At 35.7% G+C, this 26666-nt stretch overlaps 1 protein-coding gene across 1 annotated transcript in view; it reads left to right on the forward strand.

Annotated features, from left to right (window-relative positions):
- Positions 1-26666, forward strand: part of SEMA3E (semaphorin 3E) — a 256905-nt gene that overhangs the window by 215972 nt on the left and 14267 nt on the right. The window contains exons 7-16 of the mRNA XM_037066143.1: positions 234-376; positions 1377-1491; positions 1884-1953; positions 5143-5287; positions 7405-7627; positions 10092-10183; positions 12415-12456; positions 14175-14341; positions 20456-20523; positions 22066-22205. Coding sequence (XP_036922038.1) covers positions 234-376; positions 1377-1491; positions 1884-1953; positions 5143-5287; positions 7405-7627; positions 10092-10183; positions 12415-12456; positions 14175-14341; positions 20456-20523; positions 22066-22205 — 1205 coding nt within the window. The remainder of the gene's footprint in view (positions 1-233; positions 377-1376; positions 1492-1883; positions 1954-5142; positions 5288-7404; positions 7628-10091; positions 10184-12414; positions 12457-14174; positions 14342-20455; positions 20524-22065; positions 22206-26666) is intronic.

Genomic DNA, 26666 nt, shown 5'->3' on the forward strand with positions numbered 1-26666 from the left:
CCTTGACTATTATTTTCCAATTAAATTGTCCTCTGGTATTTCAAAAAAAACTTATTGTAAATAAAATGACTATAGAGACATGATTTTTAACATTTAGTGTAAAATTTCAAAGAAAATATTTCTTCATAAAGAATAAAAATTAAACTGAAGTTTTCATGTGATGTATAATTGATTTAAATAACTTACTATTTTGTGATAACTATTTTAATTTTCTTCTTTTTTTCCTTCTGTAGAACCAAAATTTGTAGGTTCATATATGATTGCTGACAATGAAGACCGAGATGACAACAAAGTATATTTCTTTTTCACTGAGAAGGCCCTGGAGGCAGAAAACAATGCCCACGCCATTTATAGCAGAGTGGGGCGGCTTTGCTTGGTGAGAAATGCCTGTCCCCCTCATTAAGCTTCCTTATCTCATGATCTATGGTCAGGCCTTTGTTAATGTTAGAGTAGGTTTCTACTTTTAAAAAATCACCACTATTCTGTATGCTGTCTAAAATTTGTATTTACTATCTCATCTTTATACTTCATACTCATTGAAAGTTTTCTCTTAGGGGAGCTTTGCATTTTGTATGATTTCCCCATTTTTAAAGCCATACTAAAGAAATAGAGTATTAATAAGTTGTTCTTCTTCCCCGACAGAAGTTTGAGCTCCATTTAAAAAATTAACTTAAGCAATTTTTTAAAATTTCTTTAGTCTACATTGTATTATAATTTACATAAGTATGTTTCAACAATGCAGTTGGCTGATTTAGTAGAAAAAATTCATCTATAGTTTTTTGGGTGTTCAGATGGGTTGTTGAGAGCATTTAAAATCAACTGAAGTAGCAATATATATTGAGAGAATGTTAATAATATAAGGGGTGTGAAGATACTCTGATATTTAGGATATTTAATGAATACATTTCAGAAGAAAGTTGTATATATGTCACTGTATACATATAGTATATGTATGTGTGCACAAATATATATTACATGTTTTATGTGTGTTTGTGTTTATATGTGTATATTTGAAGTTCTTTTTTCTAAAAGAAGAAAAACAAAAGTATGTTGGGATATTTTTTTAGATAAACAACTTATTAAGAAAATAATAAAGGTTACTTTATTATAAAAGCCACTACTTTATTTAGAAGAAGTTGCTCTATTAATATTGTTGAATACTCATAAAGTATATGTAATGGACCAGAGTGAAGTACACTGGCCAGGTAGAATGTGTAAACCTAAAAAAAAAATTATGATGAATTACATCTGTTATTATTTGAAATTTGTGCTAAATTTTCCATATTAAATGAAAAATATGCGTGCTTAGTGACGCTAAATTTGTTGTTGGTAAAAGTTCTGCAAGTGCCCACTTGCCTGGTCTTTGGTTTTCACAGAACGACATGGGGGGACAGAGAATCCTGGTGAATAAGTGGAGCACTTTCCTGAAAGCGAGACTGGTTTGCTCAGTACCAGGACTGAATGGAATTGATACGTATTTTGATGAATTAGGTAAGTGTTGGGAGAATTAAATTTTACTCTTTGAAGTAGATGCTACTCTATAACCCTCACCGTCTCTAGCACATGTGGAAAACTTGCTTTCTGCAGTGTTTGACTTCCAACTTGGAGCAGGTTTCTGTTCTCTCCTTGTGGCAAGGTCCATAGTGGAGGGCAAAAGAGTTACAGGAACAGAAAGTGGCTTAGTCAGCACTTTGTCCTTCCTTGAGGCTCAGCTCAAAGCCTGGCTGAACAGCCAAGTGTTTCACTCTGTTGTGATTTACTCAGTTATATGACTGCATGTGAAAATGTGTTTAATGAGTTCTAAGCTATTTTGTCAATATATTTTCTTAACATGAAAAGAGAACTAAAAATACTAAGCAATGTAATGGTCCTTAATTTTTCAGAGGATGTTTTTTTGGTGCATACCAGAGACCACAAGAACCCAGTGATATTTGGACTATTTAACACTACCAGGTGAGAATTCTATATGGTCAATAATATGTTATGGAACAACATATGCCTTCCCCTTCACTGTGTATCTTACTTGGAAATACTATTGCCCTGCTCTTTCTCATTTTTGTGTTTTGTAAGTCACCAATTTCTCTTTGTTATCCTGTATCTACCATTGTTCTTTCATTTTTAAAGCTACGATCTCAATCTAGATCTTTAGTTGCTTTTGTTTGAAGTATCCCAGCATCCTCCTATGCTCAGTATCCTGATTATTTCCTTCCCTCTCTGATCTGCAATATAATGATTTTTTTTGTCATATAGTTTATAAGGTAGTAGTTCCATGCTATAGAGTCTAGGATAAGTTTTTTACAGAGGTCTATGTTGGTTAATAACATTATATAAATTTCTGGTATAAAACATTGTAATTCGATATCTGTATACACTATACTGTATTCCACAACAAAAGTCTGATTTTTATCCATCACCATGTATTTGACCCCCGTTACCCAGTTTTCTCTCCCCGACTCCTTCTCCTCTAGTAACCACCAATCTGTTGTCTGTATCTACAAGATTTTTTGTTCTGTTTGTTCATTTGTTTCTCTTTTGTTTTATATTCCACATGAGTGAAATCATATGTTTTTTTTTAAGATTTTTATTTATTTATTTTTAGAGGGGAAGGGAAGGAGTGAAGGACAGAAATATCAATGTATGGTTGCCTTTCATGAGTACCCCGCTGGGAACTGGCCTGCAACCCAGGCATGTTCCCTGACTGGGAATCAAACCACGATCATGTGGTTCATAGGCCCGCGCTCAATCCACTGAGCTACTCCTGCCAGGGCCATATGTTTTTTCTCCTTTTCTGTCTGACTTCTTTGTGAATTTAACTCTAATGGGAAGGAAACAACTAGGATAATTCTTGTCATAGAAAATCGTCGTGGAAAAATTTCCAAGTCAGACTCTCAAAGCTATAAACCGATACCCACCCAGCTTTCGAAATACTTCCTATAAGCTCTCTGAATTTCGTTTTTGACAGGGTAACACTGTCACTGAATCCCAGTATCTACTTCATTAGTTCCTGTCACATGATTTTGTTTATCCGATGCCTCTCTTGCTTCCAGCAACTTTCTTCTTCAACACTGCTTGTATCAGTTCTTCAGATCTTATCAGTTTTCATCTGCGAGAAATAGTCCTTTGTTCTTAATCACAAAAGACTTTATTTACCCTTTGCTCTGGTTGTTGTGTTTCTATGTCGATTTACAGAGAACACATGTTTGAAATTTGCCTTCCATGTTTAAAATTTACATAAGCTGCTCATATTTAGAATTTATAACCTATTATTTTCCCTTTTTATATTTTTATATTTTGTATGCATTGGGAAAATGAATCAGTTTGGTTGAAAGTGTGTGTGTGTATATGTATAATTTCCCCTGTGCCTTTCTAAATAAGGCAGTGTGGAGGTGAGATGACAGGAATGAGAAGTGGAAAATATACCTCAATTCTTGAGAAAGGGATCAAATGGTGTAACTTAGTTCCTCTTTTGCATTGCCTCAGCCTTAAACTGTGATATTATCATGTTTAACTTATTTGCTTAGTGTCTCTCCACAAAGCTTTTGTTCAGTTTCCTAGAAGGTGATTTCATATGCTCACTTTGAAAAAAATAATACAGCTCTTTGAATAAGTTGCCTGCTATTGTAAGGAGACCTTTTCCTCAACAGAGAAACATGGAAACAATTTTCCTGTCAATGGTTCCTTCATGCAAAGGAAAGTAGTCACTATAGATTGGTAATTATCATAGGCCATAGAAAAACTCTTACTTTTTTAAACCTTATCTTCTCCCTTAGGCCAGTGGAGAATTTGTGCATCACATGATAATTCTATGGCTTTACGTGATAAATACCATCTATGAGATTATCTCAGTGTAGTTTTCTAAGGGTTAATCAGTTTGTAAGCTACTCTCCTAAATGATAGCATAATGGATTTGTCTAGATTTCAAAGACAAGACATTATTTTCTTTCATAATTTCAGTGGTGACTATTCAGTGTGCACATAACAGTTTCCCAGCTGTTTCCTGACGTAAGAGTAGATAGCCACAGCGTGGTGATCAAAGGTTTATTGCCACTTCAGTCGGGAGACTACCTTGGTTTTCTCACTATTGCAGACGTTTCCAATTGCTTCAAGGTGTGTTACAGAGTGTGTGAACTGATGTTCTAAGACAGCATCGGAACTGCTGTCCTACAGGTGTCGAGGAGTGTAGGAACCTTTATACTCATAAAGAACTTTTCGTCTCGCACAGCGCTTTCACATTGATTATTTTAATTTTCACAATGAGGGGGCTAGGGAAATGTGAGGATCTATTCATTTAGACCATGCCACACTAAGAAAAGGGCCAGAGTTTTAAAGCAGATCATTTAAAAATGTCAGTTTGTAGAATTTTATTCCATATGCCCCCAGTAAAATATGCCATAGTTAGTCACCTAATGTCTTTATCCTATGCAAGTGGGAGTTTTTATCTAAGAAATAATTTTAATTGCTGTTCCATAGGTAAAGAGTCTGGGTTCTATATAATTTAAATAATTTTTCCAAGATTAATCTATTTTCACCCCAGCACCATTTTCAGTGACCTTGAGGAATTAATATATATGATAAGCTTCTTAATGTCTACATGACCCCAAGGTAAAGAATGGGACAAATGCGCCAGATTTTCATGACACTTTAGCTTGTTGTTCACATAATATGCACTGAGAAATCTTAATAAATTTGAATAGAATTTATAGCAATATTAGCAACATGATGATTGGGAGAACACTGTCTATTTTTAATATAGAATAGCATACAAGAAGTTAAAACATTAAAATGAATAACTCAGCTTGAGAATGAATCTTTTCAAATATTAAACCCATATAGTCCTTAATAAAAAATATAAAGACACAATAACCTTTAGCAATAATACAGTGAAGTCACACAACTATGTACTTTTTTATTCTAACGATGTCAGTTTAACTTATTATAAATATTAGGCAAATAAATATTAAGTTTGAGAGTTTTAATTCTTGAAATATTACAATGGTTAATATTTCTAGAATATCCTGTGCCTAAGGGATCACAACATTTTTACCAGAAAGATTTCATTCACACAGGTAGTCTGGAGGGCTTGACTAGGTGACCTCCAAATGAGTTCTCTGACAGTGATCCTCCTTCTTTTGTATTTTTCAGTAATATATTCAGAGGACATGCTATATGTGTCTATCATATGTCTAGCATCCGGGCAGCTTTCAATGGACCCTATGCACATAAGGAAGGACCTGAATACCACTGGTCACTCTATGAAGGGAAAGTGCCCTATCCTCGGCCAGGTTCTGTAAGTTTAGACATTTAACAAAATATTCTGATGTGTAAAGGCGCTTAATAATATTTAGTTCACTGTGTCAGATGCTTTACAAAACTTTGCATTAAGCCGTTAAATCCTACATATACAAATATGCTTGCATGGTAAAGAAAAATCACTTCTTATATCTAGTTACTGCCTGTTTGTTATTTAAATAATCTAGGGTGGGTACATCTTTATGGCATTGTGAAATATGTATTATCACTGACATTTTGGCTAAGTAGCCCCAACTAAAATTTTATTTTTAAGGATGCTGGTGAATACAGTAACAATCAATCAAAGGAGCCTCATATTCCTCCCATCCTCTCCAGGAGAATTAGTGTCACATATAATTTCTGAGCAGGATACGTTTTTATATTCTAATATTTGGGTTCTATGCCAAACTAATCTTTGGGTTCTGGGCTAGACTGTCTCCTTGATTCTCATGTTAGCATCTAAAAGCATCTCATTTTCCATTCTTGCTGGCTCCTAGAAGTGCCAATACAGACGTGATGCTAGGGCACAGGAAGCTCCACCGGTGCTACCACGATTTTCCCTCATCAGCCATTCAAACCTTTGTGCTTTTAACTGCACACATATCTAAAACTGATGATGGCCATGGTGATGGTGATGGTGATGACAGTGATGACTTTGGAATCATGTATCCTGTGTGCAGCCAAGTTGGGAAAATGTATGATTGTTTTATGAGCCACGTGAGCCACAGAGAACACTTAACTTGTCCTGCAAGTCAAAGTCTACTCTGTATGAGCAGCTGGTGAAAACCCGTCACTATGCTGATTCCGCAGGTACTTGCAAGTCAAGTAGAAAATGCTTCTGCAGAGCGGAAATCCAAAGTGGAAACAAACCCTACCTCCATTAACGAGTGTAAGGCTTTACCATTTCAATCACTCCCTCTCACTAGCTTAAAATGATGACTTCCAGTAAGGCATAAAGTATATTTTATTTCACTCTATTGATTGAAATTACAATTTAAATGGAGAAAACTCACTCCTGTGGCTTTGCTGGAAAAGCTTCTTGAAACCACATGGTATTAAAGATTTGGAGGAAGTGACTGGTTACTGAACGGCTTCCAGGCCGGTCCAAAATGTTTCCAATTATATATCATGCAAGTGTACTCATGTGAAAAATTCAGGCCAAATTAAGAAACGTGGCCCCAACTTTTCAAACAAAGCATTAAAAACTCCCTCTTTGCAGAATCTGATTACTAAACTACTGTATTTATACTCTAAAGTGGAAATTTTTTAATCACGATAACCATGGCAATTGCTGCTGATTCTGGAGGAAAGTATGCAAAATGAGGGAGCACTTAATGACAAGCATGATTCAACAGTTAAAGGTACTCATTCCAAGAAGCAGCTATGGGGCTGTTGGATATTTATTTTTAGAGACAGCAATTTAAGAGTTGAGACATGTTTTAGCAAATATTTCTGGTTTTCGCAATGTATTCTGTCTAATCCGTATAAAAACATTACAAATTCATACAGATTACAGTAGGGCAAAGAGGGTTTTTCCTGCACCAGTAGTGGTGGAATTTGAGCAAGTTCCTATATTACAGCGCTGAATCCTGGGTAGTGAGCCGGCGGGACCGTCACCAGTGATCGTGGTCTCCACCGTGGAGGAGCTGCTTTGTGCTGCTGTGGGGAGGGGGGAAGGTTGAGCACAAAAAAGAGGCTTTTTGTGCTCCAAACTATACATCGTTTACCCTCAAATTTCAATTTACAGTGCAGACAAATGAATTTCAGAAAACAGGGAGAATAATTACAATATCTATGATCTTATACATTTTTACCACCTTCAAGCTGTACCAGTATTAAATATATTGCACTTTCCCAGGATTTCCCTACTTTCTGTGTATTTCTAATGTGTATTTTCACTACTTTCTGTGTATTTCTGTATGTTTAAAATTATTCAGGATGTCCTTGCATTTTTTAATGTAGATTTCATTTCTGTAATGAAGAAACTAAATGTTTCTAAATGCACAGGTAATTAATCAAGCATAGCCACTTTTCTAGTTCTTTTCATTCTTGATTTTCAATTTGCTCTTTAGATTTAAGGCAAAAAAAAAATGACCTCTTCTGCTTGTGTTTTAGTGTGCCAGCAAAGTGAACGGAGGGAGGTACGGATCCACCAAGGACTATCCCGATGATGCCATCCGATTTGCAAGAAGCCATCCACTTATGTACCAACCGATAAAGCCTGTCCATAAAAAACCAATACTGGTAAAAACAGATGGGAGATACAACCTGAAGCAAATAGCAGTGGACCAAGTAGAAGCAGAGGATGGCCAATATGATGTCTTGTTTATTGGGACAGGTAAAGAGGTTAGAGAGACTCGAGATATTTAAATTGAACCGTGTACTCAATAACATTATTGATATTTTAAAAAACTACCCGTCAACTCATCTCCTTTTGATATGGTATCTTATTACACACTAATTATTTGCTGCACTGGAAGAGAGGTCGGGGGCAGTTCCAGCACCTAATTTGTAATTCCTGGTCAACACTTACCACATTTGAACAAATGAGTAAGTGAAGGAGCAAATAACTGATGTTAATAAACAATGCTGGTTCCCAGTAGAACTTATCGCAGAGGAAGTAAGGTCTGTAAATTGTTCTCCTGTCATACCCCAAGGCCACTGCCAACTTTGGCTGCCCAGTAAGGTCTCAAGAATTTTTTGATATCTGGGACAATAGCTTCACCTAAACTTAAAATCACAATGTTTATCAGGCTCCATCAGAGTCAACCATTTGTACCAAACAGGCCAAGTGTTACTCATAGTGGAGTTAAACATTCAGATCAAAGTTATAATATCCTGCATTAATAAAATAAAGTATAATAAATATGCTAAAAGTGAAGTTTTCAAATAAATCTATAATTTCAGTTAATGCCATACTTTAGATCTAGCTTGTAAAAGAGAACTTGGAATCTTTCGTCATCCAGAGTAATATGTAGAAAATTTTATCAAGCACTTTAAAATTCTACAGTCAATCAAAAAGTTTTTAAATGATTCTTTCTTTTTTCATATGCATTATAATAATTGCTACAGCAGTTGCTATTTAAAGAGCAATTCTATCATACGTAACTTTAATCATAGACATATAATTCTAAAGAGACATCACATATGCCCAAATCAGGCATCAGGTTATAATATTAATATTAGTACACGGGCTTTTGCAGTCATACATTTTGAAAAAGCAAACATTGAAATAAGGAAACATTCATCTGATTTCCAGAAATTGATCTCTGGCGCGGGCTACATTTTATCCATTTATTTTAGGAGATTAACGTTAATCACGTGCTCTGCACCGTGGGCTCGAGATTAACAAAGCATCAGATTTCTTTAACAAACTTAAATTACCTCAGCCATGAATTCAGTCATAGTGACATCAACAGAGTTTTTGAAAGAGTTTTATAAACTAGATCATATTTGATAAAGTCAATTGGGGGAAAAAAGTGTGTTATTTTGAAATGTCCTAGAAAGTAATCCAAAAATATTTTTAGAAATACTTTCTTGTTACATTAACCAAAGCTATTTGAGAGAATTTCAGGAATATCAGGCATATACTTATGTTATCATGAAAACCATGTGTAACTCATAATCATATTGTACCGCAGCTTTTCAGCACAAAAGAATATATTTGATGAATGTGTGAGGAATACAACACTGGAAAATCCTACAATGATAGTTACTTTCCTCTGAGTTTACCAGAGGAAAATGTTTACCATACATGCTTTACCATATGTTTACCATGTTTACCATACATGCTTTAATATTATCTATTTATCTATCTATCTGTCTATCTATAGAAGGAATCCTGTTGCAAAATCGGTGGCAAATTAATCATTTGAATTTTGTCTTTACTTTTTTGCTTGATGTAATAGTAATTGTGAGATATCTAATGAGTGTGGTTGGTTATAAAAATTATGATAATTTGTATTCTTTTTAGTATATAATACAGGTAATTGTTATTAGTTTTATTTTAATAAAATTTTATTAACCGAAATACAAGATTTAATAAGTTTTAAGCAAATTGATAAATACCATAATAACTCTTGGATCAGTGCCTCCAAAGTGTTTATTTTTTTACTGAGTTATTTTTAGCACTATACCAATTTTTTTACAGGCAAATTAGTGTCATATTAAATTTGTCATTGTAACTAACAAGTGCAGATTATCAGGAATAATACAAATTAGGTACGCTTTTAAAGCACGAATGTAACTGTATAAAATTATTGATGATCATGGAGGCTAAGTGATTAGTACAGGCGTACTCATTACACTCTTCTCTCAACCGTGTATCTTGGAACTTTTCTTATTAAAAGTGTGTGTGTGTGTGTGTGTGTGTGTTACCATAGTGTGTTGTTCCCTAGTGTTAAAACTATATTTTCTTACCTGGAAATGTGCTTTATGCAAAAAATTTTGTTTCATCATACATCACAGAAGAAACTAAAATAATTTGTCTATTTTCTTCCAAAGATATTTTGACTCCTAACCTTTAATTGGATTTTTGAATCAAGTTATTTAAACAATAAGTATGTATAATTTATGGAGGTTTTTTTTGTCAGACATATAAAGTTATTATTTTTCTAATTAAAAATATAACTATGTGACTAGTATAAGATATTAAATGTTGTTTTAACCAGCAGTGATTAAATACTTCATGCATCTAGATTTCAAATCTTGTTTGAACTCATTGTCCCTAAGTGGTTTTGAATTGTTTGAAAACCAGATTGTAACAAAACATCTAGTTTATCTCTCTCTCTTTTTTCTTACAGATAATGGAATTGTGTTGAAAATAATCACAATTTACAACCAAGAAACTGAATCAATGGAGGAAGTAATTCTAGAAGAACTTCAGATATTCAAGGTATTTTTGGTTAAAAAATTGTATCTATATATGTAGGTATATACATAGATAGATAGATAACATATATATGGCCAACATTTATATATTACAGACAGTTCCAAGTGAGTTGTGAAAAGGAAAGACATTATGTCAGTTTTTTTTCCTAACAGGCATGTGAATTCAGAGTGATCTGAAGTGAGGAATGATTTAAAATCCTGTTGCATCTTTTATTATCATAGACCATTCAAATGAAGAGGCCAGTAATTACCTAGCATGAGAAGAATTTCAATATTATGTATGAATTCCAGGATCATTATTGCAAAGTTTCATCTTATATAAAAGTACAATAAAAAGAGAATTAAAAAATAACTAGGTTTTATACTGGAGACACTGTGGTGTGATAAGCACATTATAGCATGTCAATTACACAGGGAATTTACTAAAAAAGAAAAACTCAATGGAAAAATTACACATGACAAAAACAATTGTATATACTTATACTCACACATACACAGGGTCAAGTCTCAGTACTTGTGGCAGTTTTGTTCTTTAAGAGACCTTGAATACTGAATTGGTAAATGCTGGTCACTGCCCCTGGGAGAAACAGAGGTTAGTTCCTGTGAGTCTCTAGTCACAACTTTTTGTCAATTGATCAATATATAACCTTGTTTAATGCGTGTTTCTGTATAAAGACACCTTATTTCATATATATTGGTGATCAATTCAGTTTGCATTGAACTGGTGGCCAACTCACAGCTCTGTGACTCATGCCTGAACAAGGCTTATTTAACATGCTTATTTTCTCCATAAGAAATAACACAGCCTTTCGGAGCTTTGGCACCTCCTCATACAGCACTTCTGTACGGTGCTTGCGGGCCGTTTTAAACACAAAAATTACCAGCAAAAAGCACAAAAATGTGGAAAACGTGGCACCAAATAAGGCTGTGAAAAGGACACTGGACACCTGAGAGCTGAATCAAGACAGCGGCTGCAAGGACGTCAGCCCGGGCTGCGCACACTGGGCACCTCGGACTGCGCCCCTCCCCATGCACGGGTCTCTCAGTAACTGAAAACACTGCAGATACTGGGACTGGGGCTACTGTGACTTTTAGCAAGTAGGCAAATCTGCAGACACACAATCTATAAACAATAAAGATTGATTATATATGTATGTAATGAATATATATGAAAATATTCTTATTGATGAAAAACAGTTCATTTCACATTGGCCATCATGGAGATTAGATTCCCCCCGACCAGACCCAAAGCTAAACACATTTCTGTTTCAACCAGAGCAGCTATGCTTTTGCTTATTTTTCATATCGGACCTCTGTGTAAGAATTCATTTCACATCGGAGACCATAGTGCTCATGTTAAGAGTGTCCGCAACAGCATCTTGTTCATATTAAACCTTAAGAAACATTGTTGCCCAAATGAATAAATGAACGCATGTGTGTGCCATAAAGGGTTCCGTAGTTTAAACTATTTTTAAAAATGGACAAAGGAAATGTAATTTTCTCTTTCATAAAGTAGTTCTTCTAAGGCTAATCAAATCATCCACAGAGTGAATCCCATCAGCCAATTGCTTCACTTGCCGAGGGGACCAGAGTTTGTGGTGTCCCTTAGAGACACGGTAGTTGCCTCCCCCCCCCTCCAGAATAATGCCCGGGCTCTCACAGCTCTGCTGGAGAAGGCACCTCCTTTGCAACAGTTCTGAAACAAGGAGGTTATTCATCCTGTTCAAAGCATCCTGGGTGCATTGTGATTAACCACAGTAACTCCAGCAGAAATGCGTTGTTTAGGTTTGGATGAAAACAATTAAAGATGACATAATTTTTATAGCAATAACACCTATATAATGACAGAATAACTGTTTTAATTTTAATAGTTCAAGTACTGTATGAGAAAAACAAAACGCCAACTTGATTATTTTATTTAAAGATACCTGAGTTTCCAAAGCATGAATAATATTTAAATGCAAATACAAAAAGTACATTTCAAAACAAATAAGTAAGCTGCTTAAAGTACCCACTCCTCTTCTCAGCTACATATCTGTCTCACTCTTTCAGAAAAGGTTTTTAAATAAAAAGCTATATTTTAATATTTATATTTACCTACCAATTTACTAAAAAGAAAGCTGTAGATTGCTTGGCATCGAACCACTCACATATAATATGATTTCAGGAGATTATGGCCATAGTAAGGCATATTCTTATATTTTCTTTACTAAAAAGGAAACTTTAATTTTTCAGGATCCAGTTCCTATTATTTCTATGGAGATTTCTTCAAAGAGAGTAAGTTGTGTGTTTGTGTGTTCTGTATTGAGTTCAGGTCAATGGATAGTGTGCAAGTACATGTACTTCCATCTGAACAGGTTACAGTTTTATTCTAACAGGAAATATATAGTGATTCACATGCAATAGATTTTTATTTTTTATTTTTAAAAGGGCAGATACGAGTCCATTTACATCTACAATTACATGGTATTGTTCCATACTGTTTTGCTCATAGTTTTGCCGAAATAATGGTAACACAAAAAATTGGGGCAGTGAAACAAACCTCCATTTCATTTTACTGGGCCTAGTTTCCAGTGTAAATGTCTCAGAAATAGTTGCATATATTCCTGAAATTTACTAATAAATAACCCATTTTGTGTAGGCAAATGGGAACACACAATGCTACTTGCTCTGCTACTTGTCCTTTTTCCTTAACAGCACATCTTGCAGCCAATTCCATGCTCTTCTATGCATATCTATCTACATCACTCTTCTAAACGTGCTATGTCAGTGCACACTCTTGGTGCGAATGTCAGTGTAAACTGGTGCAGCCACAATGGAAAAGAGTGTGGAGGCTCTTTAAAAACTTAAACATAGAATTACCGTATATTCCAGTAATTCCATTTCTGGGCATTTATCTGAAGAAAATAAAAGTACTAACTCAAAAAGATGTCTGCACTCCCCTGTTTATTGAAGCATTATTTTTAGTAGCCAAGACATGGAAACAGCTCAAGTTCCCATCAAAGTATGATTGGCTGAAGAAGACATGATACATACTATATACAATGAAATATTATTCAGTCACGAAAAAGGAAACCTGCCATTTGTGATGCCGTGGTTGGTGCTTGAGGAAATTATGCTAAATGAAATAAGTCCGAGAAAGACACAAATACCATATGGACTCAGTTAGATGTGAACATTTAAAAAGCTTATAGGTACAGAGAACAAATTTGTGGTTGCCAGAGGCTTGGGGTGGGGTAAGCAAAGTGGGTGAAGATAATCAAAAGGTACAAACTCCCGGTTATAAAATATGTAAGCCCTGCGGATGTAATATGCAGCAGAGTGATTATAGTTAATACTGTATCAAACATTGGCGGGGGGGCAGGGCTGGGAATATAAGACAGAAAACTGTACTTGAACAAGAATTAAATAAGCATTCAAAATGTCAAAAAAATATTTGAAAGTCTCTAAGAAAGATCTTAAAAGTTTTCATTACAAGAATAAGGACTTTGTACCTGTGTGTGGTAAGGGGCATTGACTAGATTTGTGGTGACAGTCAATTGGCAATATGTAAGATATTGAATCCTTACATAGTATACCTGAAACTAATGTAATGTTGCTTGTCAATTATATCACAGTTTTACAAATGTAAAAATAGATGATTTTATTATTTAATCGTCTACAGAACATCTCTCTTGATCTTTTAAAATGACCTACAATATTAGATGATCAGAGAGTGTTTCTACTTAGAAAATAATAAAATAATAGTCAACTACTTGAGAACTTGTCAAGTCACCCTAGCAATTTTGTTACTCATGCCTCCAAGTTTATAAAGGTATTCCATACCTTGGAGAAATTAAATATCAATCTTCCATTATCTACCCTGAGGAACTGCAGTCATTTAAGTGAACATTCAAGGAGGCAATGGTGTATAAATGTGAGAATCTAACTGTGAGAGCTCAGTGAGAGTTGTGTCCATTTCTGCTAGTGGCCTCTCTCTTTTTCGATGTCTATAGCAACAGCTGTACATTGGATCTGCTTCTGCCGTGGCCCAAGTCAGATTCCATCAGTGTGACATGTACGGAAGTGCCTGTGCAGACTGCTGCCTGGCTCGGGACCCTTACTGTGCCTGGGATGGCATATCCTGTTCCCGGTATTACCCAACAGGCACACATGCAAAAAGGTGAGATGGACCTTGATGGAGTATTTCCCTTGCTTAGGAAAATGCTAACGCTTTTTTTTCTTTCTGCACCTATTCCATGAACATAACCATGTTACTTGGTTTAAATTAATCATTAGAGTCATATTTTATGCATAATATAAGCTTTGAAAACTTAATTTTTTTTCCTGAAAGTAACTCCCACCGATTATTGTATAGAGACTGGAGCTGAGTGTGCTCCCGGATTGTTGTTTTTCTACCCAGGTTTAAATCATCTCTTCCCGCTTCTGAAACTTTCACTGCAAGACATGAATCCAGTTTAGAGAACTTAACATGTGGGAATTGCAAGCCACCTCACATGAGGAATTCAAAGACTTAAAAGGAAAATAAATAAATAAATTCTGAAATACATCCTGAATTTGCCCCAGGTCCTCTCGGGCAGCTGGTCTCCATTTATTTCATTTTGAAAGTGAATATTTTAACTCCTAGGCAAATGCATGACCTGTATAATTAATGAAACGTGTGATTTAATTCAACACGAATGAAAGGTACTTAAAGACCTCCAAACTCTAATGTCTACAGTTCAGCAAGGTCATTGCCACTTGTTAGGGAAGGTAAATCTCATGAATCTTTGAACAGGAGATCTTTAAGTGTAGCATATATTTTGAAGAATGAGACTATTTCTTCACTCAAGCCATATGAAATTTGGGGGAAGAAAATAAAAGGAAATATTTTTATTTAATTTAGAACAAGAAATTATTTTTTCTCTTAATAAAGTGACCAAAGAAAATAAAAGGCAAAACATAGAACTATATATAATTTCCTTGCTGAAAAGCAATTTTTGTTCACATTAATTATTCTCTTTCACTTTGGGTTACTTTTCTTTAAACCTTTTTCAAAATTTAATTCAACCCAATTTAATATAGTTGTTATATTTACAGGTCCGTATATATAGTAGAATCTCATTAAAAAAACTTAGTCACTAAATTGAACCTTTTGTTAATTTGACCTTAGCTAAAGTAACATCTCAACAAGGAAAGGAAGGATATGCTTAGCAGAGAGTGAAAAGATGCTTTCAGAAGACATTTATGAACTCAACCTTTACTAACTGTAGTAAAGAATTGGTCAACTTGATTATGTGCTAATGCTTATTGATATTCTAAAACAATTCTTAGAGAACATAGCCAATATTACTTGAATATATTATTTAATGGCTTATTCACCCATGAAGGCAGTTACCGTACTATATGTGAGGGTAATGGAGAAACACTCACAGCCCCTTGTCTATAGGAAATAAGGATATAAAGTGGAGAATGGAATTGTAAATATGTAGCCCACTGTTGGGTACTTACTAGGTATGAGGTACTGGACTAAGTGAAATACGCACAACATATTATTTAATTCTCAAAGAGCCAAACCTTTGTACCCAATCTTAAAGGTAGAGATATAAAGTCATTCCAGTTAAAGAGAACTAATTGTTTGTACAAAGGCATAGAATATTCAGGAAAAAGTTTGTAGTTCCACAGGTTAGGAGTGAAGTAGCAAGAGCTGTGGGTGGAAAGCTAATTAGTGTATTATTATTAGCAACCATAAAAAATGTTTAGAAGCCTTGCAACAAATACTTGTGAATAACAAGGTTTTTTATTAGGCATTTAATAATGATGATGAATTTCAACTGCGCAGTTTCCATTGCTAAATATTTCTTGCTATATGGTTCATCTTGTATGGGTGTACAACCAAAAGCTTGATAATATATTTTAAAAGAGTTGGGCAAAAAGAGTTATTTAGCAAAAGCTAAGTAAATGGGCAAATGCATAGACAGGAAGGCGCGAAATGCTGGAGTCAGGAGCCATGCTCGTGAATGAATTAGTTCAGTTCAGTGACATGTAAGGGAGATCTTTCAAGTGGTGTCAGATTCTTTTAACCGTCACTCACCCCCGGAGGAGGACGTGTTGGATAAGTTCCAGTACATGAAGGCAAAATAGTTTGCTTTTATAGCAGATGCTTCAGATGTGACTACCAGTACAAATTTAAAACTGTTCATTAAAATAAATAATTTTCTGTTCAGAGAGTGAAAAAAAATAAGTCAAAAGAGGAAAATCATTAATTCACAAGTAAAAACACTTGTTGAAAATAGTCTTTCAAAATACACCAATTTATACAGTTAGGTGTTTTTCTTTCTCCTTGGCTCTCGCAACTTGTCCGTTTCCAGCATTTTCTTTTAAAAAGTTTCTAAGAGGCAAGTGATGTAAGAAAACTAGATAACCTTAAGAATAAAAGGCAAATTTGGGTAACCTTTCTGAAACTCCTGACCATTTACATTTCTTTTTAAATGCTGAAATGAAGGCCAGCTAGCTGTACTGGGAGAGTATAAAACAAACAGTTGCTGGACAGGTAGCTCAGCTGGTTGGAGCAGAGAGCCAGGGTTGCAGATTCAATCTCCTGTCAGGGCACACACAAGAAGCAAACAATGAACGTATAAGTAAGTAAGTAAGTGGATCAACAAATCAATGTCTCTGTCTTTCTCTCTCTTTCCTGTCTTCTCTCTCCCCCTCCTTCTCTCTCTCAAATTAATAAATAAGAAAAAACATTTTTAATGAATGGAGCCTTGGAAAATGTGATTTCTTTCCCTGTTAATGCATGTTTCCAGTAATTTTATTTTTTATTCTTAAAATATTTTATTTATTTGTTTTTAGAGAAAGGAGTAGGGAAGGAAAGGAGAGGAACACATCAATGTGTGGTTGTCTCCCTTGCTCCCCCTACTGGAGACTTGGCCTGCAACCCAGGCATGTGCCCTGACTGGGAATTGAACCTGTGACCCTTGAATTCACAGCCTGGCATTCAATCCACTGAGCCACACCAGCCAGGGCTATTTCTTTAAAAATTTTAAGTAGGTTTTATTAATTATGCTATTATAGTTGTCCCATTTTTTTCCTCCACTCTATCCCCCTCTGCCCTCCCACCAGAATTCCACCCCCTTAATTCATGTCCATTGGTCGTATATATAAATTCTTTGGCTTCTCCATTTCCTGTATTAATCTTAACCGCCCCCCCAACCCTGTCGTCTATTTTGTAGCCACCAACTTTGCTTCTTATTTCTTGTACTTTCTCTCCCATCCTTCCCCCATGCCCTCCACGCTGATAACCCTCCAGTTGATCTCCATTTCTGTGAATCTGTCCCTGTTCTAATTGTTTGCTTAGTTTGTTTTGTATTTTTCTTTTTTAGGTTCAGTCATTGATACTTGAGAGTTTCTTATCATTTTACTACTCATAGTTTTGGTCTTCTTTTTCTCAGATAAGTCCCTTTAACATTTCATAAAATAAAGGCTTGGTGATGATAAACTCCTTTAACTTGACCTCATCTGGGAAGTACTCATCTGCCCTTCCATTCTAAATGATAGTTTTGCCGCATAGAGTAATCTAGTTTGTAGGTCCTTGCTTTTCATCACTTTGAATATTTCTTGACAACCCCTTCTAGCTTGCATAGTTTCTCTTGAAAAATCAGCTGATAGTCTTATGGGAATTCCTTTGTAGGTAACTGTCTCCTTTTCTCTTGCTGCTTTTAAGATTCTCTCCTTATGTTTAATCTTGGGTAATGTAATTGTGATGTGTTATGTATTCCTCCTTGAGTCCATCTTCTTTGGAACTCTGAGCTTCCTGGACTTTCTGAACTTCCTGGAGGTCTATTTCCTTTGTTAGATGGGGGAAGTCCTCCTTCATTATTTTTTCAAATAAGTTTTGAATTTCTTGCTGTTCCTCTTCTCCTTCTGGAACCCCTATGATTTGGGTGTCGGAACGTTTAAAGTTGTCTCAGAGGTTTCTGAGCCTCTCCTCATTTTTTTGAATTCTTGTTTCTTTGTTCTGCTCTGGTTGAATGTTAATTTCTTCCTTCTGTTCCATATCATTGATTTGAGCCCCACTTTCCTTCCCTTTATTGTTGGTTCCCTGCATAATTTTCCTTATTTCACTTCGCATAGCCTTTACTTCTTCCTCTATTTTGCAGAGTCTGACAGTGTGTCTTACTCCTCAGTCATTCCTCCCAGTTTTTCAGTGCGGGAATGTGGGATGCCCAGCCTGCCAGCCTCGGTCCTGCTGTCTGTCCTCTCTGGCCCAGCTGCTCACTTCCGCTCCCCCTACCAGTCTGGCTGAATGTGTCTTCTTTAACTTCTTGGTAGTGGGACTTCCATACAGCTCGATTTTCTGGCAGTTCTGGTTGTTTTTTGTTTTTGTATTTGTTTTTCCTCTTTTCGTTTGTGAGGAAGCAAAGTGTATCTACCTATGCCTCCTTCTTGGCTGGAAGTCTGTTTCCAGTAATTTTAAACAGATTTTTGCATGCTTATTATTCACATTACTTATCTAGAATTATCTAGTTGTAGTTCCCTTTATTCTCATGTCATTTGTATAACACACATGATACAATATCATTTCTGCAAAGTGGAAACTATTTCCCCTTCCGGTAATTTATCTCTGCTCTGTTATTCCTCATTGCTCAACGCTTTGGGTGTTGAGCACTTTGGATTCCCAATACCAAAGAAGTACTCAGAGAAGTGGAGGTTTAGCAAAAGCAGTTTAAATCTCATCTGGAGCTGCCACTGGTTGTACAATCCCTGTACATGTTAGTATAAATTAACATGGGACTGTAAAACTTTTTACTTTTGCTCTTTACTCTTTTGCCAACTTCTATTTTCAGTTCAGCTCAACAGAATGATCTATGTGACAGACTTAATCTTGACTTTGTAAAATCTCGGGTCTGTAGGTAAAATTTTCTAAACAACAATAGTTATTTTTTTTTGAAAACGTGCTTTTAAACATAGGTCGTAATCCTAAAATTGATTGAAAGTGTTCATCAGTCCTAGCTTTCAGTATAAGGAAATACTTAAATAATTGTTAAGAATAGAGTTTTTAACTAAAACCTGAACTCTCATGGGAGACTGAACTCCATCTCTTGAAACAATGTCCCATTGTCAGTATGTTGAAGTGCTGAAGGGGACCTAGAATGAAACATTGAAACTGGTATAGATTTCAGGTGCCAGAACAATTTTGTCCTACAAAAGAGGACACACTGAACCAGGAAATGGGAGAAATAGGACTAAGGTCACATAGCATGTGAATGGTGGTGTAGGGACTTGAATCTGGTTCTCTCGTCCAAATGTTATCATTGCATATGGCTGAAGCTTCTCGTCGTCACTTAGGAAACCTCCCGATCTCACTCTCTGCTGAAGCTTCTGCTTTGCCTTCTGCTTTTCCTCAGATCTTGAAGAAATGCCATGATTCAGAGAAGCAAGTGGTATTTTCTGCTTTATGTAATACTTCTATTTTTATCTCTAATCTGAGTTAATATGCTAAAGATTTTTATTTAAAATTCCAGTACCAAAAATGATAATTTTCATTGTTTATTTCCTGAGAAAGCTGTTTACAATTTTAAAGCAAGATATATAATTAGGAAATTCTTCTTAATAAAAATGTCATTTTTCAACTATGTATCTAAACAATCTGTAAAATATGAAAATATACTAGCAATGATCCTAATTTTAATAGAGAGCCTTCCAGGATATCCTGTTAAAAATATATAACACACCACCACATTAAATAGAAGCATATGATTTCTATATATGATATCCAAATAAAGGAACTTAAATGTGTTATTAGTTTATCGTTTTGAATAGCAACTGTATTTGTGCTAATTGTTCATGATGGCTATAGAAAAAATATTTGGATTCAAACACCTTTTTTTACATGTACTTTATTATATAGGAGTTTTATGTACGTTTGCCTCAAAGTCCACCCTTTCTCTGCACACATGCCTTACCACCCAAGACACTCATTTCAAATCAGGTTTCTTATTGAACTAAATTTTAAATGAAATGAAAGAAAACTTTCTTGAATTATTGTTTCAGATCCAGAATCCAAACTTATGTGAACATTTAAAGAACAGTTTTAGAAGGATCTTATCCAGTGAATAATATATTATTCACTAGAAATATTGAAATGAAACTTGGATTTTATCCTTGTTTTGCATGACCGATCAATTTTTTTCAGTAGCAGAATACTACTTGAGTTTTTAATGCAGTTGGCTATATTTTAAAGTCTGGAAAATTGAAATCTGAGCATCTCCTAAATGCATTTACTTTCTTTCAGGCGGTTCCGCAGACAAGACGTTCGGCATGGAAATGCAGCACAGCAGTGCTTTGGGCAGCAATTTGTCGGTAATCCACAGAAAATCAATTGCAATGGGCTCCTTAGAGTGCACATTGAAGAGAAACTGTGAACTTCTTAAAAAGTGTCCTTGTTTTCTTTGTGTTTGATATATACAACTGTGGCATCACTGAAAGTATTATTTTTTTCTACCACGTAGTTAAAATGTGGATTTGACATATAATTTTTACTTACTTAGGAAATTTTTATATTCTAACACCAACCTTGACTGTTAGCCTGCAAAAACAGGAGAATCCTAGAACAGCAATGCTGCATATTTTAGGTGGCTGATGCCACAGTGATTTGTGAGACTTCTCTTTCCACCTCAACAGTAGGCATATCACTGTTGTATAGCCTATGAACTTTCATCCAGAGTGATCTCACTTGTGTTGTTACCTACTAAGTTGGGGATAGAATAAAGTGAAAAACTTTGACCCTTTCACTTGGTATAGAATAAGCTGAGAGCTGGGTTGGTTGTGCAGATATGGACTCCTGAGGAACAGGGTAGACAGGAACAGTGCTGTGGCTCTCTACACCAGTGATGGTGGCTGGTGAATGCTGTGCTTAGTGTCACGGACATGACAGAAGAAAGGGCCACCATGACTGGGAGACCAGCGGTGTTCACACACAGTTCCAGAAATTGTGGTGCAGTAATAGTTTGCTAGACTGTGGACTGACTCAGGATTTGGTGCAGGACATAAGCCTCTGAGAGTATTAGCTGGAGAAAGACAGGATCTTAATCTTAGGGAAATTTAGGAATCCGTTTTAAAGGAGGACACAGGCATAGGGGAAAAAAATCCTGGGGTCAAGTTACTAAATTTAACCTTGGTTAAAACAACAAGAAATGAATCCACTTGCTTTTCTTCCCCACTGCAGTTAGGTATACTTACCCGTATGCAAATTTGGGTTCAAGTTCAGTGAGAGCCTTTCTGATCCAAGATACAGTCTATAATCAAGAAGCTCTGGTTCACAAAATCCTTAGTTAAATTTCATGCTCTTTTCTTCACTTGATCTTAGCCGAAAGGCCGAGAAGCAATCATGCTCTTTTCTTATTGCAGAGGCCCAGTAGTTGGATAAGCGCAATCCCTTATCAAGATACCACTCACACTTGTGTTTATGGAGTGCCACATCACTCGATGTCTGCTTCCTGTTTTTGTCTTAACCATGACTTTAGTCATATTCCTTGCTTGAACATTTGGTGCTCACCTTCCCTTGCTTATTTTGATAAGCACTTGCCACTGATTTCACATAAATTTCACACTGATGACTAATGCATCCATTTACTCTCCTGATTGCCTTATTTTTTGAGACTAAACTCCCAGTAACTTCCTTCTGTCCCATCCCATAGCCTGCTGTGTCTTGTTAATGTTGAGATTTGGGTATGCCATAAATCTAAAATTTAAAAAAAAAACCCTTTCAATAAACTTTCACCGAAATTAGCAATAAGTAATAAAAGTTTGCCACTTTGCTGCAAAGATCTGAATAAATAATCCTCTGAAATAGTATCTACAAAAATCAAAGTCTCGAGGCTGATGCTGACATTCACGTTGTAGGGGATGTCCTGGACATGACTGAAGAGCGGCTGGTGTACGGCGTAGAGAACAACAGCACGCTGCTGGAATGCACGCCGCGCTCCTTGCAGGCAAAAGTCGTCTGGTTTGTACAGAAAGGACGCGACACCAGAAAAGAGGAGGTAATTCACAGCTGCGCATTCACGCCGTGGTGTCTTTCATATGGTGTGCAATTAGTGAATAGATGATTATTTATTTGGGTGCTAAAAATGTACAGTTTTGTACTATACATGCCATTAAAAAGTGGGTTTATTATGTGTGATATATATATATATATATTAAATATATAAACCCATAGATTTTTATGTACAACTATATTCATATATATAATATAAGTAAATTATATACACATATGTTTATATATATATGTGTGTGTGCATATGTATATAATTTAGATCCTGGAAACTGGATTTTTATTCAGGAGGTACTTATAGCTTCATGATTCTAGCATCATACTGTCAAAATCTCAAATTATACTATACTACCAAGGCAGTTTTCAAGAAAAATAGCAAAATGAAACATCATTAACCCGTGTATATGACATATGGGTAATCGGATTAAAACAATAACAATAGCAGCGGTATTAAGCCCTATGTGATGTAGTTGTTAAATCACGTAGGAGGCTGACACAGGGGGCCCACTGTTGTCCACAGGGAACAAGAGAAAGGCACCAGCTCTTATGCTTCCCAAAGCAGGTTTAGTGGTGGGGATTATAGTTCTCTAAACATTTAAATAATGAAAAAGAACAAATCAGGCAACTTTTATAGACAGAAGGATAGGCAGGCTTTTAAACCCACATAGAGACTAGTCTGGAGGCTGACACTGGATAGAAAAATGTGAGTCTAGGGAGCTGGTGGCAGAGAGGAAGAGGCCCAGGGCGTGAAGATTCGGGGAAAGCAGGTGGGGCTTTGTTGATGCTGATGTAGGCGTTGAACTCAATTTTCACAAAAGCGGAACTATAAAAATAGAAAGTAGAAGAAAATTTGCTTACATGGATGGTCTCTGATTGCTCTTGGTAAGGAGAAGGTTGCGAGTTGGACAAGGGAAAGAAAGTGTAATGACCCGCCTTAGGACACAAGGGAGCACTAATGACATTGTGGAGAGCGCGAGGGCGTGACGTGCTTCCACCTCATCTTGGCGCTGGAGACCCAGCATTCGTCACTGGAAGCCCAAATTATTGATTCTAAATATAGAGCACATGGACTTTTCATGCTTTCCCCCCTAGCCTATTGTGAAACTATAAACCCAACATGATTTGGGTCCAAAAGTATACAGCACACTCTGAAAGATGATTAACTTTGTAAATCCCAGCTTCCTGGAATAGCTTTTGGAGAGTAAGGCACCTCAGCTTAACAAAGGCTATTAGGGCTAATAGAAGAAGGCAATCAGGAAAGGAGAATTTGCCTAACTTTTATAATGTCACAAGAATAAACACATTTCTAAAATGTTATAGTATGTTTTACTGAAATAAATTGTTGATTTAGCAGTAATATATTTTCCATTCCACAAATCTGAGATGAGGCCGTTTTTTAAATTCCATCATAACTCACTTGGCAAGAGAGGACCTCCTCCAGCTCAAAGACTTCAGAAGACAAAGTAATTCTTTCATCAGTAGTTTTCTCAGTTGAATTGTTCTGGTTCTAATTTGGAACTCAGCATAATCGGTCTTGTTTGGAAATCTTTACCAAAGAATTTTGACATGCTGCATCTATCCCAGTGTTCACTTTTAAGCTTCTTTCTCACATTGTTGATATAATTACTTCTCCTTTACCCAAATTTTAGTCCCTATTTTGAACTACATTTAAATAACCCTGACTGATGTATTTACTGATATTTAAAATTTTGGATGTACTCTTTTCACCGAAAGTTTTGCCATAAGAAATTAAGAGACTACTTAATTTCTATAGACATAACAATATGTGTGTGTGTGTGTGTGTATTCACAATCTAAAATAAAACAAAGCAAAAGTGTTAACTTCAACAGAAGCCAAATGTGTATGCTATATACATAACCAAAATAACTTTGCATATGTGCCTTTTAAAGCTTTAAAAGTCTATTTGGAGTGGGTTTTTTTTTTTAGTTTTTATTTAAAGGTCAGAGTTTTGCTTAAAGACCACTCTGCACTTATTATAGTTACTATGAGGCAGCTAAGATAATTATTTTATTATCAGATCTTGACCATGGTGAAGGATGTTTCAGTCACCTAGTCCAGTCCTTTCCTCATATGGAAATGCTCTGTGGGGTGAGTGCCCCTGCCCGTGGCCGTCAGGGTCATCAAGGACACTGCAAGCCACATGAAGTCATTTATTTGCAGCCAGACCACAGAGTTTGCAAACTCGATTGTCATATGTGCACTCTCCTTTTACTGAACTGAAGTTTTTGAATCTGGAGTATCTGCCTACAAACCCAATCTCAATCCTCCAAAGTTACACGGAAATCACATATTTGGCATATAGTATCTTTGTTCGAACAAATCTTTAGAAATGCTTCAGGTAGCCTCTAACAATACAGTTACCTAGTTCCTAAACTAGATTAGTACAATTTTCTTGCATATGAACTTTACAGTCTCCTGCTTCCTTAAACACCATATATGAAACATAATCTGTATACGTTTCATTAATTGCATAAGTATTTATGGAAAGCCTCCTATATAAGCACTTCATAATGGGGCATTTCCTTTGGCTTGGTATGCATCAGTTACTGAGATATCCTGAGGGGAAGACTTGACAGAAATGACTTGATAGATGGGGCTGATTTTTAATGTGCATCTACAGAATAAAGGAATCATGGTAGGTGCCCTGCCTTATTATTCTTAGGTCTCCCAACTGTACATTAGACACAATAATCCTCATCTTACAAATGCAAAAAGTAAAGAGAGCATATCTCATAAACATAAGCTCAAAACAAAGCACAGCCCATAAAACTAAAAGAACCATAACTCATGAAAAAAAAAAAAAACCAGACCCGAGATTTGGACCAGGTACTCCTTTCTCCAAAGCTGATCTATTTCACATTTAGTTATTGTCTAAGTAACTAGGAATTTGCTATATGCATTTTGTAAAATGTGCCATTTTATTCTAAAATTTAATTTATAGATGAGGTAATTGAGATACAGAACTTTCCTGATTACTCACAGCTAGTAAAGCAGATTCAAATATAGGTCTCTGTGTTCTTTCTACTAAACTACACAACCTTCTGAAGTCATAATTCTTAATATAGTTTTGGATGCAGTGGGACATGGGGCAAGTAGAAAACTATTCACAGCAGAAGTTCTGGAAATTGATTTCTGTAAAAGGCTCCTAATATCATCTTGAGACATATAGATATAGATACAGTTATAGATTTTTTTTCATCAGAATGTGGTGGCATGTACTGTGGTAGCTTTGGTGCAAAGGCGCTACCCTTAAGTTTAGATTTCTGAGAACTTGCCATTAACTTAAACAGTTCACGCTCTAAGCATTAGTACTAGGAGGCATTACCATATAATATGTGCATCAATGTATTTCCAATCTCAAATTTCTTTTCAGACTTCTACTCCGTGCCTGTTGGTAGGATTATTCTACATCAAAATAAATGTGCTCTATCATTTAAGTCTGTGTTGGCATAAAACTTAGAGCACTTTACCTCTATTTCTCTTGGGTTTATTAATTCATTGGCTTTATTCATTCATCTGAAACTTATTATTGAGCATCTATCATAGAGCGCCTATCATATATTCTGCTTTCATAGAACTTGTATTCTAGAGAACAGAGAAGATGAGGACGAAAATACCAATGACAACCAACAATACCACCGCATAATAATGATGCTTAATGAATCAGATGATCATAAGGAGAAAAACGGTCATGGAAGGTTTTACCAAGAAGCATATCCACAAAGTGATATTTAGAAAAATACTTGAAAGAGGGGAGGTAATAGATCTTATGACAGTGCTGGGGAAGTTTAGGGGAACAGAGGTACAAAGGGCCTAGAGGTAGGAGTGCACCTGATGTATTTAAAGAGCATCAGGGTGAAGAGCAGTGTGACTGGAGGGGGATGAGCCCTAAGGACACTAATAAACTGAGTCAAGGGGTGAATGAAGTAAAGGGCAGCTCAAGCTAGCATTTGTGAACCCTTTTAAAGTGGCCTTAGCTTTTCCTCTAAATTAAATACAAAATCTTCAGTTTTCAGCAAAGCCATGATATGATCATAATTTGGTTTTAAAATGATCACTTTGGTAATTGTTTTAAGACTATAGTGTGTGTGGGCAGGGGGCATAAAGGTGGATAAACAAGATGTCAGGAAGACTATATTATTTAAGGAGGTATTTCAAAATAGTCAACTGAAAGATTTTTGACCCAAACTCAACAGTGGTAGCTAGAATGGAAAAGACATTTTAATTGAGTTCATTTGATATTTGAAATAAAAGAGAAGCAATAAAAATGAATTACATGTTCCTAGTTTGGGTGTTTGTGTGGTTAATGGTGGAGTGTCATGATTCAAAGATTATTGTGAGGTGATCATCTCTGGGTGGTAGTATGATATGTAGGTGTATGTGTTTAAATTTATTTTTACAAAGTTGGAATTGTATTATACAAATTTAA

This window comes from Sturnira hondurensis, unplaced genomic scaffold, assembly GCF_014824575.4.
Source record: "Sturnira hondurensis isolate 20B ecotype Veracruz unplaced genomic scaffold, ASM1482457v3 Scaffold0016462, whole genome shotgun sequence".
NCBI classification, from domain to species: Eukaryota; Metazoa; Chordata; class Mammalia; order Chiroptera; family Phyllostomidae; genus Sturnira; species Sturnira hondurensis.